Source organism: Neodiprion pinetum, chromosome 2 (genome assembly GCF_021155775.2).
Source record: "Neodiprion pinetum isolate iyNeoPine1 chromosome 2, iyNeoPine1.2, whole genome shotgun sequence".
Taxonomy (NCBI): domain Eukaryota; kingdom Metazoa; phylum Arthropoda; class Insecta; order Hymenoptera; family Diprionidae; genus Neodiprion; species Neodiprion pinetum.
The window spans coordinates 30,761,856-30,775,329 of NC_060233.1; the positions used below are offsets into that span (position 1 = coordinate 30,761,856).

A 13,474-nucleotide genomic window follows, 5' to 3' on the forward strand; every position below is an offset into this window, starting at 1 on the left:
GAGAGAGAGAGAGAGAGAGAGAGAGAGAGAAAGATGCGAAAAGAGAACTGTACATGTAATAATAAAGAGCTGAGAGAAAAAAAAAAAAAAAAACACAGAAAGGAAAATTGTACCCCGAGATGCTAATCTCCCTACGTTATAGGCACAGCCTTGGGAGGGAAGGGAAATCGGGGAAGGAAGGGGGGGGGGGGCACTAATGCGATCCTGTTTAGCCAAGTCAACCGTAAAACGTGGACAAGGCATCCGATCGGCCCCAAGGTGCATGGCGGGGTGCAGAAGCGTGCATGAGTAGCCTGGTTTCTGGCTGCATTCGGTGCAAGCAACCGACGAACGAACCAGCGATCTAGCAACGAAATATACGCAGAGAACATGCGTATACATATATTCATGCGTACACAGGGTACAGTGTGTACAATATAACGATGCAACGACAATGCAGATGTCAAATGACAAAACGTGGGGACATCTCTCTCTCTCTCTCTCTCTGTCTCTCTCTCCCCCCCTCATTCATTCATTCATTCTCTTTCTCTGTGTCCCTGCAGCGAGAGCAGGGTGTCTCGTTCGTTTTCCCGCAGGGGAATCCCCGCCTGCAGCCAACCGGCGGGTTCGTATACCCTAGTTATTATTGTTATTGCAGCTATCATTATTTCGCAATTGCGTTCCCACCCGGATTCGGGACCGCCCGAGTAGAAAACGTGTTGAATCGTATCTAGATACGGCTGCGGGGAGCCGATGGATGGATTTTTATTAAACTTCTCGCAGTCCGGTGTTCGAGTCCTCTTATATTCAACGGCGTAACGTTATGTCTTCGCGTCTTTGTGGCGTCTTCTCATAGCTACGGGCGCCTATGCGAGAATTCGGGGTGAAGGAAGAAACGCAAAAAACCGTACTACGCGGGTCACGATCCTTGTCTCTTTTTATCTTCGAGATGTTACAAGGGAGTACTGTAAGTAACAATTGACGAAAATTGATTTCTTTTCAGACCGCTCAATTCGCTTTTTGCACCTTTCTTCATGCTCCGGTTTTCTTCTCCTGCAATTCAAAGCACGGACTCGTCGCTGTAACAGTTACACATAAGCCGTTCCGAAATTGTGCCATTCTTATATATTTCATTAACTCTTTTAGTTTAAGCCGTTTTTCCTGACAGCAGTCGTGCTTGAGATTGAAAATTGGAATCACAAGCCTTGATCAATCAATCAACTGTATCGATGTCTCTCTTATAGGTATTCATACTATGCTCAGAAAAATGTGTAACACAAGTGCGAACTACTCATCAATGTTGAGACCATCGTCAAACTCGTGAAACGGAATGTCTTCACGATGAATCGCTTCAACGTTAGATGAAAGTATTCCACAGTAGATTGCAAATCAAGGAAATTAAATGTGTAGAGAATAATAATCGGTTCCGTAGTTCTGACGAATAGTAAAATTTTTTCTCTAATTCCCGATCCTACTATTCGAATTTTCCTATATATCGGCTACCTAAAACCTCCTGTCATTAATGGGAAACGGTGCACCGGTTTGTCGAAATGTTTGTTTCACAAATTTATTCCCAGACTTTGTCAAAAAATTCAATAGTCAAACCTTTAATCGTGTTTACGAATCTGCCATCGTGTTATGAATCTTGTTACAAGTACACCAACACAAAAAATCCACATCGCCACATTCGCAAAGCGGATGTAATTAGTTTTCAGATCTCGTCAGCATCTCGTCTTGTTAAATTTGCAATATGAACTGTTTGCGATTAATCTATTCCCGTCGAAGCCACGGCACGCGTCTTTCTCTCTCTCTCTCGCTCCGAGCGTTCGTGATGTTGGCAGAGGCGTCGAGAAAGGCGTTATCAATAACCGTCCCGAAACGCGGGTTGAGGACCCCCCGGGCTCTGAACAGTCGCGATTAAAGCCCAGCGATGATCAGACGAGGCGACGGGTCGGTTATTAAGTAAATACACCGCGCATTCACCCCACGCGGGATGAATTCGCTTTTGGTGAATGCCGCCGCGCGCGGATAAGTTGGAACCCTTTCGCTGGCGCGAAATAATGTAACGAACGCCCTTAAACGGCTCTGGCTTTTGATCTGTCCTCGGTCCGTTGATCACGCATTCGAAGACCACGTCACAGCTCTTCGTTCGCCTAGCTCGTCCCTAGCTGCGTCTGGTTGTCCCTCCTACACTGGTTTGTGCGTGTTTTATGACGCTAATCCTCCGACCACTAGCCTCGTAATAATTCCCCTTACGGTGCACGGTTGCTCTCTAATTTAGCCCAAAGTCTGGAAAAGCTTAACCAGAGGTCAGAGGTTCGGAGTAAATTGCTGATCCTTAAACGAGACCTGGCATGATATCGCGAAGTGTTCGGACTTGTTGGGAACAACTTCGAATTGAATCGCAAAATTGCGTAGGTAACGCTTATTCGATTCACGGACCGGCAGACTTGTGTGAGCGTTATATGTCTGTGACGCGAGTTCCGAACCGTTTTTCAAAGTCGACTCGTACGTCGATCCTCTCGAGAGCTTCTCAATGGAATCCCGATGTCTGAGGCACGAGAGTGCGGGGGCGGTTATCCCATACCGCAGTAAAATGATTTCCTTTCAACGCGACTACGATCAGCATCGTGTACCTACCTACCGCGGCCATTGGGAAAATATGTCTCTTACCGCGGAGCGAGGCGAGGGCCGATGTCGTTGCGGTTGGTAGAATGAATGGGGATGTTGGTTGGTTTGTCTAAACTGTAAAGGTACCGCGGTGCAGGGTTGCCTAGGAAATTCAAAGTCCCGAGTCTTTTGCTGCTCGGCGCATGTCCTCTCCCAGGCATATCCGTTTACAGGCGACATTATGGAGGCTGTGGCCGTATATCGCCGTCGTAAATCCACCGAGCATCCAGAGACGAGAGGAAGAGAGGGAGAGACGAAAAAATAAAGAGAGTGAAAAAGAGGGAAAAAGTGCGCCACGCAGAAGAGAGTTATAAGTGTACGCTCGCGTGCCCTCCTACGGAGAAACCAAAGATCCGTCCGAACTTGGTTATCAATTTGTCCCGTACCGCGGTTATTTTTCAAATTTTCATCAAAATATTTCGGTACATCTAATTGATAGAGGCGATAAGCTCCAGCGCGTTGCTCACCTCCTGCAACGATTTCCTACAATATTATACAGCAAACTTTTTCACCGCGTTGCTCTCGTCGAATCGTGGCGCGAAAACGGATATCGAAAAGCACCCTGAAACGATGACGGCGAGTTCGGCATTCCGCGAATAGCGGAACACCCATCAATATCATCGGTCCAGAAACAGAAGCAGAAGCAGAAGCAGAAGCAGAAGCTGTAGCAGAAGACGCGGCAGCAGCAGCACCAACGACGCGGGGAGCTATCTTTGCGAAATTGGCAACAAATTAGGTACTCTCCTTGTGTGTACAGTGCCGCGGTGCCCAATTAGCGGTTGGGTCAAACCCGTTTCTTCCATTGCAAAAACTACGGTGCTATTCGCTCCACTCGGTCCCCCGGTTCTCCCTCTCGCACCAGGAGAGCGAGTATCTCCCGTCACGGATCACCTGGAGTTTCGCTTCGCGTATGACGAGGGCAGGAGACAAAGAGGCACGAATAAAAGGAAAAGGACCAGGGAAAGAGGAGAAGAATAATTCCGTTCTCCCATTTTGAACCTCGCGAGCACTTGGCGTTTGATGCTCGGTATATAAGCTTCGAGGATCGTTCTTCGTTCGTGAGAGCAGAACTCCCGTACTCGTTTCTTTCGGTATGAAATCAACCATTTTAATTGTCATCGACCCTGCTTGAATATCGTGTAGTGTAATGTAGGTTCGTAAGAAATTAAGCCTGCGATGTTTCCGGGTTTCACCGCATCGTTGATCTGTGTATCTGGTCTCATTGCACGATACGCGAGAAGACCGTTTACCGAGTTGCGAACGAACGAACGCGATGCGGCAGCCTTCAAGAACGGAATATCGGAACGAACGGCGCGATCGGTATCGGACAGCGCGTTTCTTCGACATTTCGTTTCTGACAGCTGACGTTGGGATCGGGTAAAAACCGGCCAACGAGTTTTAAACCGCGCTAAACGCGTTCCGCGTCGATTCGACGTATGAGTACCGTCATCACCATCATCATCGTCATCATCATTATCATCGTGGTAGAAAAATGTTCACGGATGATTTTGTGTAATTGGAAGAAGCGCAAGGAAGGCACCGCACAATTGGACCGGGACAACGAGGCGAGCAACAGTTTAATGCTCGGCATCGGCGGTACCTATATATTATACTTCCGCGAAGGAATTCTCTCGTGGGTGTTTTTCCCCTCTCATCCCACGGCAGGCAGCATCTAGGTGACGTTTCACCGTTCTTACGTCGGTTCTCCGCTTCCCGCATACTTTCATCCTCTTCTTATCCTATCCGACGCCGATTCCGCATCAACGTCACCGCGTGTTACGCAACGCCGTCGCCGCCGCTGCAGCGATGCTTCGATATAAATAATAACCGAGCCGAAGCTGCTCGCTGGTACCTACCTACCTTCACCCTACCGTACCTTCGCGTAATTGTACCCGCGCTTGCAGGCGGCCGACCGAAGCCGCGCGCTCCTTAAAACCCTCGGGAATGCGTTTGAACCGTTCGCGCAATTGCGACGTTCTTCGTAACGTATCCGGAACGTCGTGATACGTTATTGTTATGCGAAAGCCTCCGGTAGTCGTGCAGGTACACTCATTTGGTACTTGAAAATCATTGATCAGGCGTAACTTGAACCGCGACGCTATTACGACGTGGATCCGGAAGCCGCGCGTGCCAGCACACTGGGAGAAATTTTTAGTTCAGGTTACCGCTCGGTCCTTAACTATTTTCATTTTTTACCACAATCGAAAAATATAGTTCTACGTAGAAAATGAAAATTAGTTTTCTAGCTGTTACCGGAAAGTCTAGTATCCGTTACTATTCTTTTTCATTGCGATCACTGTTGCTAGATTTTCTTGCAACTGTTGCGAAAATTTAACGCTTGTGCAACAATAAATTGACGTTAAAGCCTTATTTAACTAAAAAAGTTAGAGTAAACCTCACAAACTGATTTTCCTGAATTTTTCTAATTACTATAACAACCTAAATTATTCTCAGCGCATGACTCGGCGAAATACTCGATAATTCTCCGATTGACATTTTTTTTTTCGTCATAACCTTCAATCTCTCAAATTACGTTAAAGAAACAGTGCTTCCAGGACTGCTTAAAAATTCGCAAACCGTGTTCGCAAAAGTTTCATCGTTCCGGATGTTTTGAAACAAGATGGCGTCACACCGAGCTCGACTATGATCGATGACGAATTAGGTTACGGTGATATATCACAAAGATCCAGAGCCTCCTTGAACGTCGAGAAAATTGAGGGACCGATTATAATTTACAACGTTGTATTCGGTTGGGTTAGAAAGTTGGAAGGCAGAGTCCAATGAGTATCGGTTGGTGCTTGACCATACTTAGGATTTTACGACTTACGCATTGAGTCGGTGAGTGCGTTATTAATTGATAATAACGTCGCGACGGAACGTCTGGGTTAATATTGGCACGCGCCAAGAGCCGGGGACTCGGGTCAAAGGTGACGCAATTAAGAGTTAAGACGGATCATCGACGCGTGCGCGAAGGACGGACACCGCGCCTCCCGGCTCGCACTAGACCGACGCCGACGACGAAGCCCAAAGATTTACGATCCTCATATTTACTCGTCTGAATTCACAAGTGCAGGCAACCAGCCTCTGCATGCATACGGGTACAACTGTTGTGTTGTCGTCGTTGTCTGCAACGCGCGATAGATACGAGGAGAGAGCGAGAGAGAGAGAGAGAGAGAGAGAGAGAGAGAGAGAGAGAGAGAGAGAGAGAGAGAGAGAGAGAGAGAGAGAGAGAGAGAGAGAGAAGAGGGACGTCTGTAGCCGGCCTAAGTGCAATATGAGGTCTATTAATATTCGGTGCACGGTTGCAGGGTCGGCGCGAAAACACCCGCGGTAGTTGAACAAGCGGCATGAAAATTTGGCGAAAAAATTTAATTTTTCGCCAAATTTTTACGCTTGTTGACGTCTGTCGTGGTGAGAATTAATGTCCCGTGGGTGAATGTCACCGCTTGAAAACGGAGAATACTGAGAAAAAGATTTTTCCCCGATTCTCATTCTCAAGTTTACTTTACTCCTGACCTGGCAGACATCTTCTTATTCCACTGCATACATATGTATAGAAACGGGAATGAGTTTGCAAAAGAGTCGCGCCTTCCGTTTGGTCTCGAAAATTTTGAAACGCGGTGAAGCGAACTCTCGTGTTAATCTGTAACAAGGTTTTACTTCGACTTACTACAGTAATCCTGAAATCTTTGCGCGCCTGAAATTTAAATACCCTGTCGTTTGGACAGTTCTGCAGTTTTTACCCTGATTATTAAAAATCCTTGCATGACTTTCGGTAGTATTGTACTCTTGTCTCCCTGAGGATTTATAGTTCACCGAAGTTTACAAGAACTCATAATTTGTCAATTATCTTCTCAAGAAACGTTGGTGAATGTCTCTTCAATTTAATCACGAGTTTAATCTGATCATCGATTTCTGTTATTCCCATCGGAATAATGTTTTTCTTTATCTCTCTCTCTCTCTCTCTCTTTCTCTTTCTCGTTCTAGCGCTCGCTCCTTGGATCAAACGGAATTCGAATAATTTCATTCCATTCAGTATCGCCGGTGTACCATCCTTTCAGCTTTCAAATTATTTCGGAGTCTCTCAATGCCGACAGATACTCTCACAATCTTTCAATACGCCGTTAATAAAGTCAAAGACACTTGTGATAAAAAGGTGAAAATTTCTTTACAGCCGCGTCTCCCCGTTTCACTGCAGCCGTAGTAAAGAACTTGAAATCGTTGTCACGATTCGAGTGTCGGAGATGACACGATAGTAATAATTTCCTTGATCCGTAATCAGACACGATGAAAAATAAAATTGAACAAATTTCCAGTACCTAACTGACAGTCATTTCGTTAGAGTCCGCGTGAAGCAAGCTGAAACGAAGTAAGTAGTTGTAAAAAAATTTCAGGGTTTCTTTGAAAACAGTTGCTGTTTCTTCTCGCTTGTAATAAATCATTCGGAAGCTTTTTCCGAACCATGTCAAATCTGGTTTTTCCGTTTCATCATCGCACCAAGATATCTGCCAGTTGTAAAACAGACGGGCAAATTACAGCGTGTAAAATATTTAAACGCGCGATGCCATCCCTGGGGTGTGCGTATCCAATACCGCTGATCGAGATTGGTGTGTGGGTTTATACAATGGCGTTGCACGGCGCCCGAGAATAGGTGCTTAGCCGCTCGTAGAGCATTAGCGGTACTTGTCATATCGTCGACGCATACAAAATGCCATCAGCGTGTGCTTAATAAGATCTATGTACCCAAGCACCACTCGTACACCCCACTCGATTCACGTACCTTGTACGCAGCTCGCAACGTACGTGTCGTGTAGTAACTCGGAGTGCCAACGTTCAGCCGCATCATACGTACAATACGAATGGACACTAATTTGTTCGCGGAAGGTACGCTCATATTTATCTTCATAAGTATGTAGCGCAAACAAGGGCATCTGGTTGTTGATATACGCGGCAAAGATTTTACGCCGTCGATTTTAATCGTGCAATGACGTGGAATTTACCAAGGAACAACACAATTTTGACGAGCATCCATGTGGATTCTACTGCATTAGTCGTGTAGGAACGCTTGGTTGATACAATAATTTCGATAAACGTCACTCTCGATTTCTTTGATAATGTCATACCGTGTAACGGTCGTCGTAGGAATCGAAGAACAAGTTGGCAATGGTCCTGAGAGAAAAAATAAAATTGGCGAATTAGTGATAGATGAGCGAGCTTGATCCTCGGCGGAACCTGAATAATTATCGCTATCTGCAGAGTTTGTAAATACACGAGAAAGTATAGATCCACCGGATTCACCGGACAGATTGACTAAGAATTTACGAAGTGATTCCACGTCAATTACCGCCAAGAATACCGCCGCTTCCTTATTTACCGAGTGTGTTAAATAAGCCCAAGATCTAGCTGTCAAACCGATCCAACCAACGTTTACCACTTTCGTTTTCTGCACCGGCGCCAAAGTATTTGAAGTTCTCTAGAATATCCGCGATAACGTCGTCAACTACAGATTGAACGAAGAATGATCAGGGTGTGTTTTATCAGCTGCACAGCGACGATTCGTTGCAACGAAATGAGGTAGCGCAAGGTCCATCGAAATGGAAACCATGTCTGAAATGGTAGACGGAGAGTGGATCGAGACGTTAAAGTTGGACGAATCCTCGGGAACTGCAAGAAGGCGAGGCCAGGTGAACTATCCTTGGCTATTGATCTCTCATTCCTACACGCGGTTTCCGTCGTTATACCTTTATTTCCCGGTAACAGGTCCGGATACAGAGTCGAGAGCAGCCCTCCGCATAACTCTCTTTCTATCCACCCTTCCGCCCTCTTGTTCACAGCACTCGACTCGCCGAGCCCTAAAGCTGGACAGCTAATTGCGGGGGTTCGAAGGTGAGTTTCGGCAATAGTTTTCCGCAGGGTAAAAGGCAGCCCCGTCAATTATACGCCGATGCATCGCGTGCGGTGACATTGGCTTGTGTTGTAACGCCGGTGCGTTAAGTGGGTACGTTGGTATAACCAGTATAATATTGTACAGGGTGTTGCAAAGGCCGTAAGGAATCACCGAGTGCATTACTGCGATGCGGAGGAGTCGTTCTTTTCTCATTTCACACCGCGGTCTCTTGATATAAAAATAGAGTTCGGTATTTCGAGAAAGGCTTCTCCTCCGGTACGACACTCGACGACTATACGTACGGTCAGAAGTCGTCAGCAGTCGAGGACGACTTAATAATGTCGCATCGGTATCAGACACGCACGACGATCAGCGGCGTTCGCGCCTTCGTTTTAAACGACGCTCTGCGTTGTATTATACGTATAATATATCTTTGCCGGATGGTTTGGTGAACGCCGAGAGATCTCGGAGCCACTCTGCTCGGGGACTGAGATTGATTCCCGTATCCGTAAAACCGTGTACAACCCGATTGTCTCTGTCAACGATTAACACCAGCTTCCAGTGGCCGACTATCAACTCCCGGTGACGAACATCACACTCGGCGTACGCTTGTTCGCTATCGTTTACGCGCAGGATATCCTATATTCCTGAATACGAACCGGAGGACGAGGGGGTGGGGGAAGAAAGGAGGAGGAATTTTTTATTCTACTCTCGGAATCATCCGCGGGGCTCGCGAGAATCTGGCGTTTCATAGATAACGAAATAATTCTACCATTATTCACGCGTCGCGAGCTCCGACGTGTTTCGAAATCAGGCGCAATTACATATTTTAGGCCTATGGGGTATACCTACCATCTAAGGATCATGTTATATTTTATCTTGCGCAGCTCTCGCGCTATACGGAATCACGTTATATACGTCGGAAGAACGCCTTTTATTTACACACTGGAACTGGAAGCAGAAGATATTTTTATTCGGTTCATGTTAGTTTAGTTGACAAGTCAACTAATGGCTCGCTATTCGTTCTACTAAATGTTCTCTCGTTTAAAATTGAATTTATTAAAAGACCAAATTTTACCAGCCTCTCGACTTGTGTTCTAAGTCACGTAATCAACGAAACAGCGAGTAAACGGATACTCCGAACATTAGGTGCAATAGCCAAGTACCGTTAAATAACCATATCAACGGTAACGAATCAATACGAGAATTTATCGAATGTTGAGCTAGGTTCGAATTATGTTAAGGTTTTCATAAAATTTGAAAAACCATCTCGTTCAAAGCTGTACGGTTATTTCGCTGATTTGGTGAAATTATCTACTCGGTGTTTATATATCTATATAGTTATTTAAGACGCAAAAAAATATTCTTAATCGAAGCGTAATTGACCTGACGAAATATTTCTTCCCTTCGGTTTACGCGCTGTAACACGTGATTCTCACATCGGCTTTTCCCCTTGATCATTTTCACTGCCGGGCCAGGTTCCATCTGCCGCGATTTTATCACCGTAGATCTTTCAGATCGATGTGGCTATACGTACGTCTGTGTATACCTATAATATCTACGTAAACTTATACACCCAGTGACGTATGACGAAAGTATAAGGTGTGTTATAGTGACAATACACTACGGCACGACAAAGTATAAGGATTAAATAGCGCGGTACAAAATGCAGCAGAAGTAAAAGCAGAAAAGCAGCATGAGCGTGAAACGAGGTGCGATGATGCGAGAGTGTAAGGCATATGCATATATGTATAGATATACGTGTGTAGATCCCGCCGAACGAAATGCAACTGTTGGTGCGTTGAATTTAAATCAAGTAGTTAAGCGTCTATTTTCCGTCTAAGAATAAACCCCACGCCAACTATTACGAGAAATGGCTGCTGCCAGAATATATCCCATGGTCCGCACGGATGCTAAGAGCATCGAACATCCGATCACGTTTCTCCTTCGATTTCTCATCCTGATCCGCGATTTCAATATCTCCGATGCACCAATATTCACGCACGAAAACGAACAAGTCTGAGCAGAGACGAGGCAAAAGAAAATAACCGATTGTTCGCAATTCGTACATACCTATCCGAGAATTTGTCCCCGGGATGAAATGCCAGAAATAATTGGGCCGAAGAACCCGAGCATTATACACATTTGTTATTGTTATATTTGTGCACACACCGCACTTGTGTACTCGGGACGTTTGATGTACGACCGCCGGCATCGCGCCGCAATTACTTAGGCAACGCGTCCTATCTTATCTCGTTCGGTTGAACTGTCAAAAGCGGCTTGTCGAACCCTCGCGATTGCAGCCTGCTGCAGTCGTAAAATTGCAGTAAACGCCGCGGAGAATGCGCGTCGTGTTTTCTACGCCGATTAGCCGTATAAATCAAGGTAAAATTACGGAAACAATAAGATTCACCGATTCGACTTGTGATATATCCGCAGCCGTTGAATTTTTATCATTTGTGTTTTTTTGAATAATCGAACCACGTTTCAAGCCAGAATTATCACCAGGCTCTGATTATACCGCCGAATTCTCAGACGAATCGTGCTCGTCGTACGTACTCCGTGACTCGGGAGAGTTCTCGTAGATCTCGCGCGTTACAAAAGGTCAATTTTTCGCTATTAGAACTGGTTTTGCTGAGACATTGGGCAAATGTTCGATTCCGTGTTTAACAGAAATTTAATGTCAAGGGTTATTTATCACGCGCAAGTCTTCCCGGCCGTCTCAAAGTATTCAGAAATAACCTGACGGTCGGTCTCGTGTCTGCATCAGCCTTTTGCTCAACACACCCGCACTAACGCGTCAGCAGCTTCGAAACGAGTCAATAACTGCCTTACAGCCACGTTATACATCCCTGACAGCGTTATCTTCTCGTTTCTACTCCGCTCGTTTCTCATACGCTTTTACAGATATAAATTGGATCTTCGCACCTCGGCCGGGAACCACGATCATGCGATCGGAACGATCTTCACGCAACGATATTACGTAGAGAATGTGCGCAATCATCCATATCCATCGAAAGAAGCATGGACCAGGAGAGAACACTTCAATTCGCCCACCGAAAATTTTATTTGCTACTTTGTTATACTCCGCGCATTGTTACGTCGACCATTTGCAGAATCCCTTGCGATTGAAACCATCATTTTACCCACTGTTCATTACACGGTTCAAAGACTTTCAAATTTTACTCATCAAATTCGACTGAGCTGTTTGAATCGTTGTTTCTTACGTTCGATGTTGCCCACTCAACTTGACATACCTACACCTGGTACAGGCATATAAACTTGTGAATTATACGCATTGCGTGTCTATCGGTATTTGATATGCGGCAGATTGAATTTACTATTCACAATTCAGGATCACTTGGAGCGTGGAAAGTTTCAGCAACGTAGCCATGCACGAGTTAATTTCAGGATTGTCATACCGTACGCTGTAAAGGTGATCCCCCTTTCTACTCCACGAGGCTGCGGCGTCATTTCGACGACCGAACAGCGCGCATCGCTCGGAGTCCGTCGGATGAGGAAATCCGAGGTCGAGTAATCGGGATTAAAATTCGTCCCCGCTGTTGCAAAACAATGAAACTTACGTATATCGTCAGGGTTCGATTTCTGCAGAGATGCCGAGGCCGTCCGAAGAAGTGGGCCCCGAACGAGAAGTTCCTCTTCGAGTTGGGCTCGGCTGGGTCGGGCCTGCTTCCGCCTCGCCGACATACCTCTTGGTATTCGGAGTCGTTTGGCTCCTCGTTGCACCGGCACCTCGCGCACAACCGACGGCGGTGATTAACGGGTGAAAAAAAGTCCTTCCCATGCACTGATCGGCGATCTAGTTTTACACACACGCGGTTTTTCAGCAGCAGCAGCAGCCAGCGACGACCGGCGGCAGTCTCGCCTCGGCTCCTCTACTCGTCGATAACGCGATCCGGAAGCAGAAGAGCGACGATGATAAGATGATCGGAAATCCACCTGCGCCCGGTTCTGCTCAGCGGCCTGATCGTCCCGTCGCGACGCATCCGGCCCCGAATATTACCGATTTCCTTAGTTTTCTCGTACGTACGTAACTCGTTTTATCACTGCACCCCTTCGACAGACATTATCCGTCCGTAATCACTGAGGCTCGAGTCAGGGAGACGCACCTCCCCAGGCAATATCCACTTCCGTAAGAATTCCATGCGTCACGTTGTTTCTTTTATCCTTTTATACGCGTCAAGTATCTCCGTCTCTGCGCCAGCTCTTGTCAGTTAGAGAGAGCCAGTGAGTGAATATCGGTGTTTCGCGTGTACGATATTTGTTTGCGTATCGTGTTTCGATTAAACCGCGAACTTCTTTATCAATCTCTCGCTAATCTTACTCCGAAACACCAAAGACGACCACGATCAAGGGGATGAAGACCGTAAACAACGTTTCGTTCGCGATTCTTCTTCAAAGCGGGAGGCCTCGGTTGGGAGGGGAGTCACGCCGAGGGGAACGGATGAAGGGGCGAACGGGGGGAGCAATATTTACTCCGTTTGCACAGTTATTACAACGAGGATACCTATAATTACAACCGTGACGACATTGTTATATCCAGCAAAGCGGCAACGGTGTATTATTATATTAGTACATGATACACATTGGGTTCGTTTATCTTCGCGTGTACGAATCGTAACGTGTGTACGCGATTAACAATCGTCGTTTAATAAACTCTTCTTAATTTTTACACACCTTGTTATTATTAATGCGAAGAGGATTATTATTATTATTATTATTATTATTATTATTATTATTATTATTATTATTATTATTATTATTATTGGTTGTTGTTGTTATTACTATCGTTATTACGGTTGTTGTATTATTATTATTATTATTATTCACTGCAACGTACCACTCTAGGCAGATAATACGTATTATTGCCGTATGTTACACATGCGTATACGTATACATGTATACGTATAATATTGT

At 45.7% G+C, this 13,474-nt stretch overlaps 1 protein-coding gene across 1 annotated transcript in view; it reads right to left on the bottom strand.

Moving 5' to 3' along the window:
• Window positions 1-13,238, bottom strand: part of salm (spalt major) — a 59,905-nt gene extending 46,667 nt beyond the window's left edge. Inside the window, exon 1 of the mRNA XM_069133550.1 lies at window positions 12,121-13,238. Within this exon, the coding sequence (XP_068989651.1) occupies window positions 12,121-12,244 (124 nt within the window). The 5' untranslated portion in view covers window positions 12,245-13,238. The remainder of the gene's footprint in view (window positions 1-12,120) is intronic.
• Window positions 13,239-13,474: the final 236 nt, after the last annotated feature.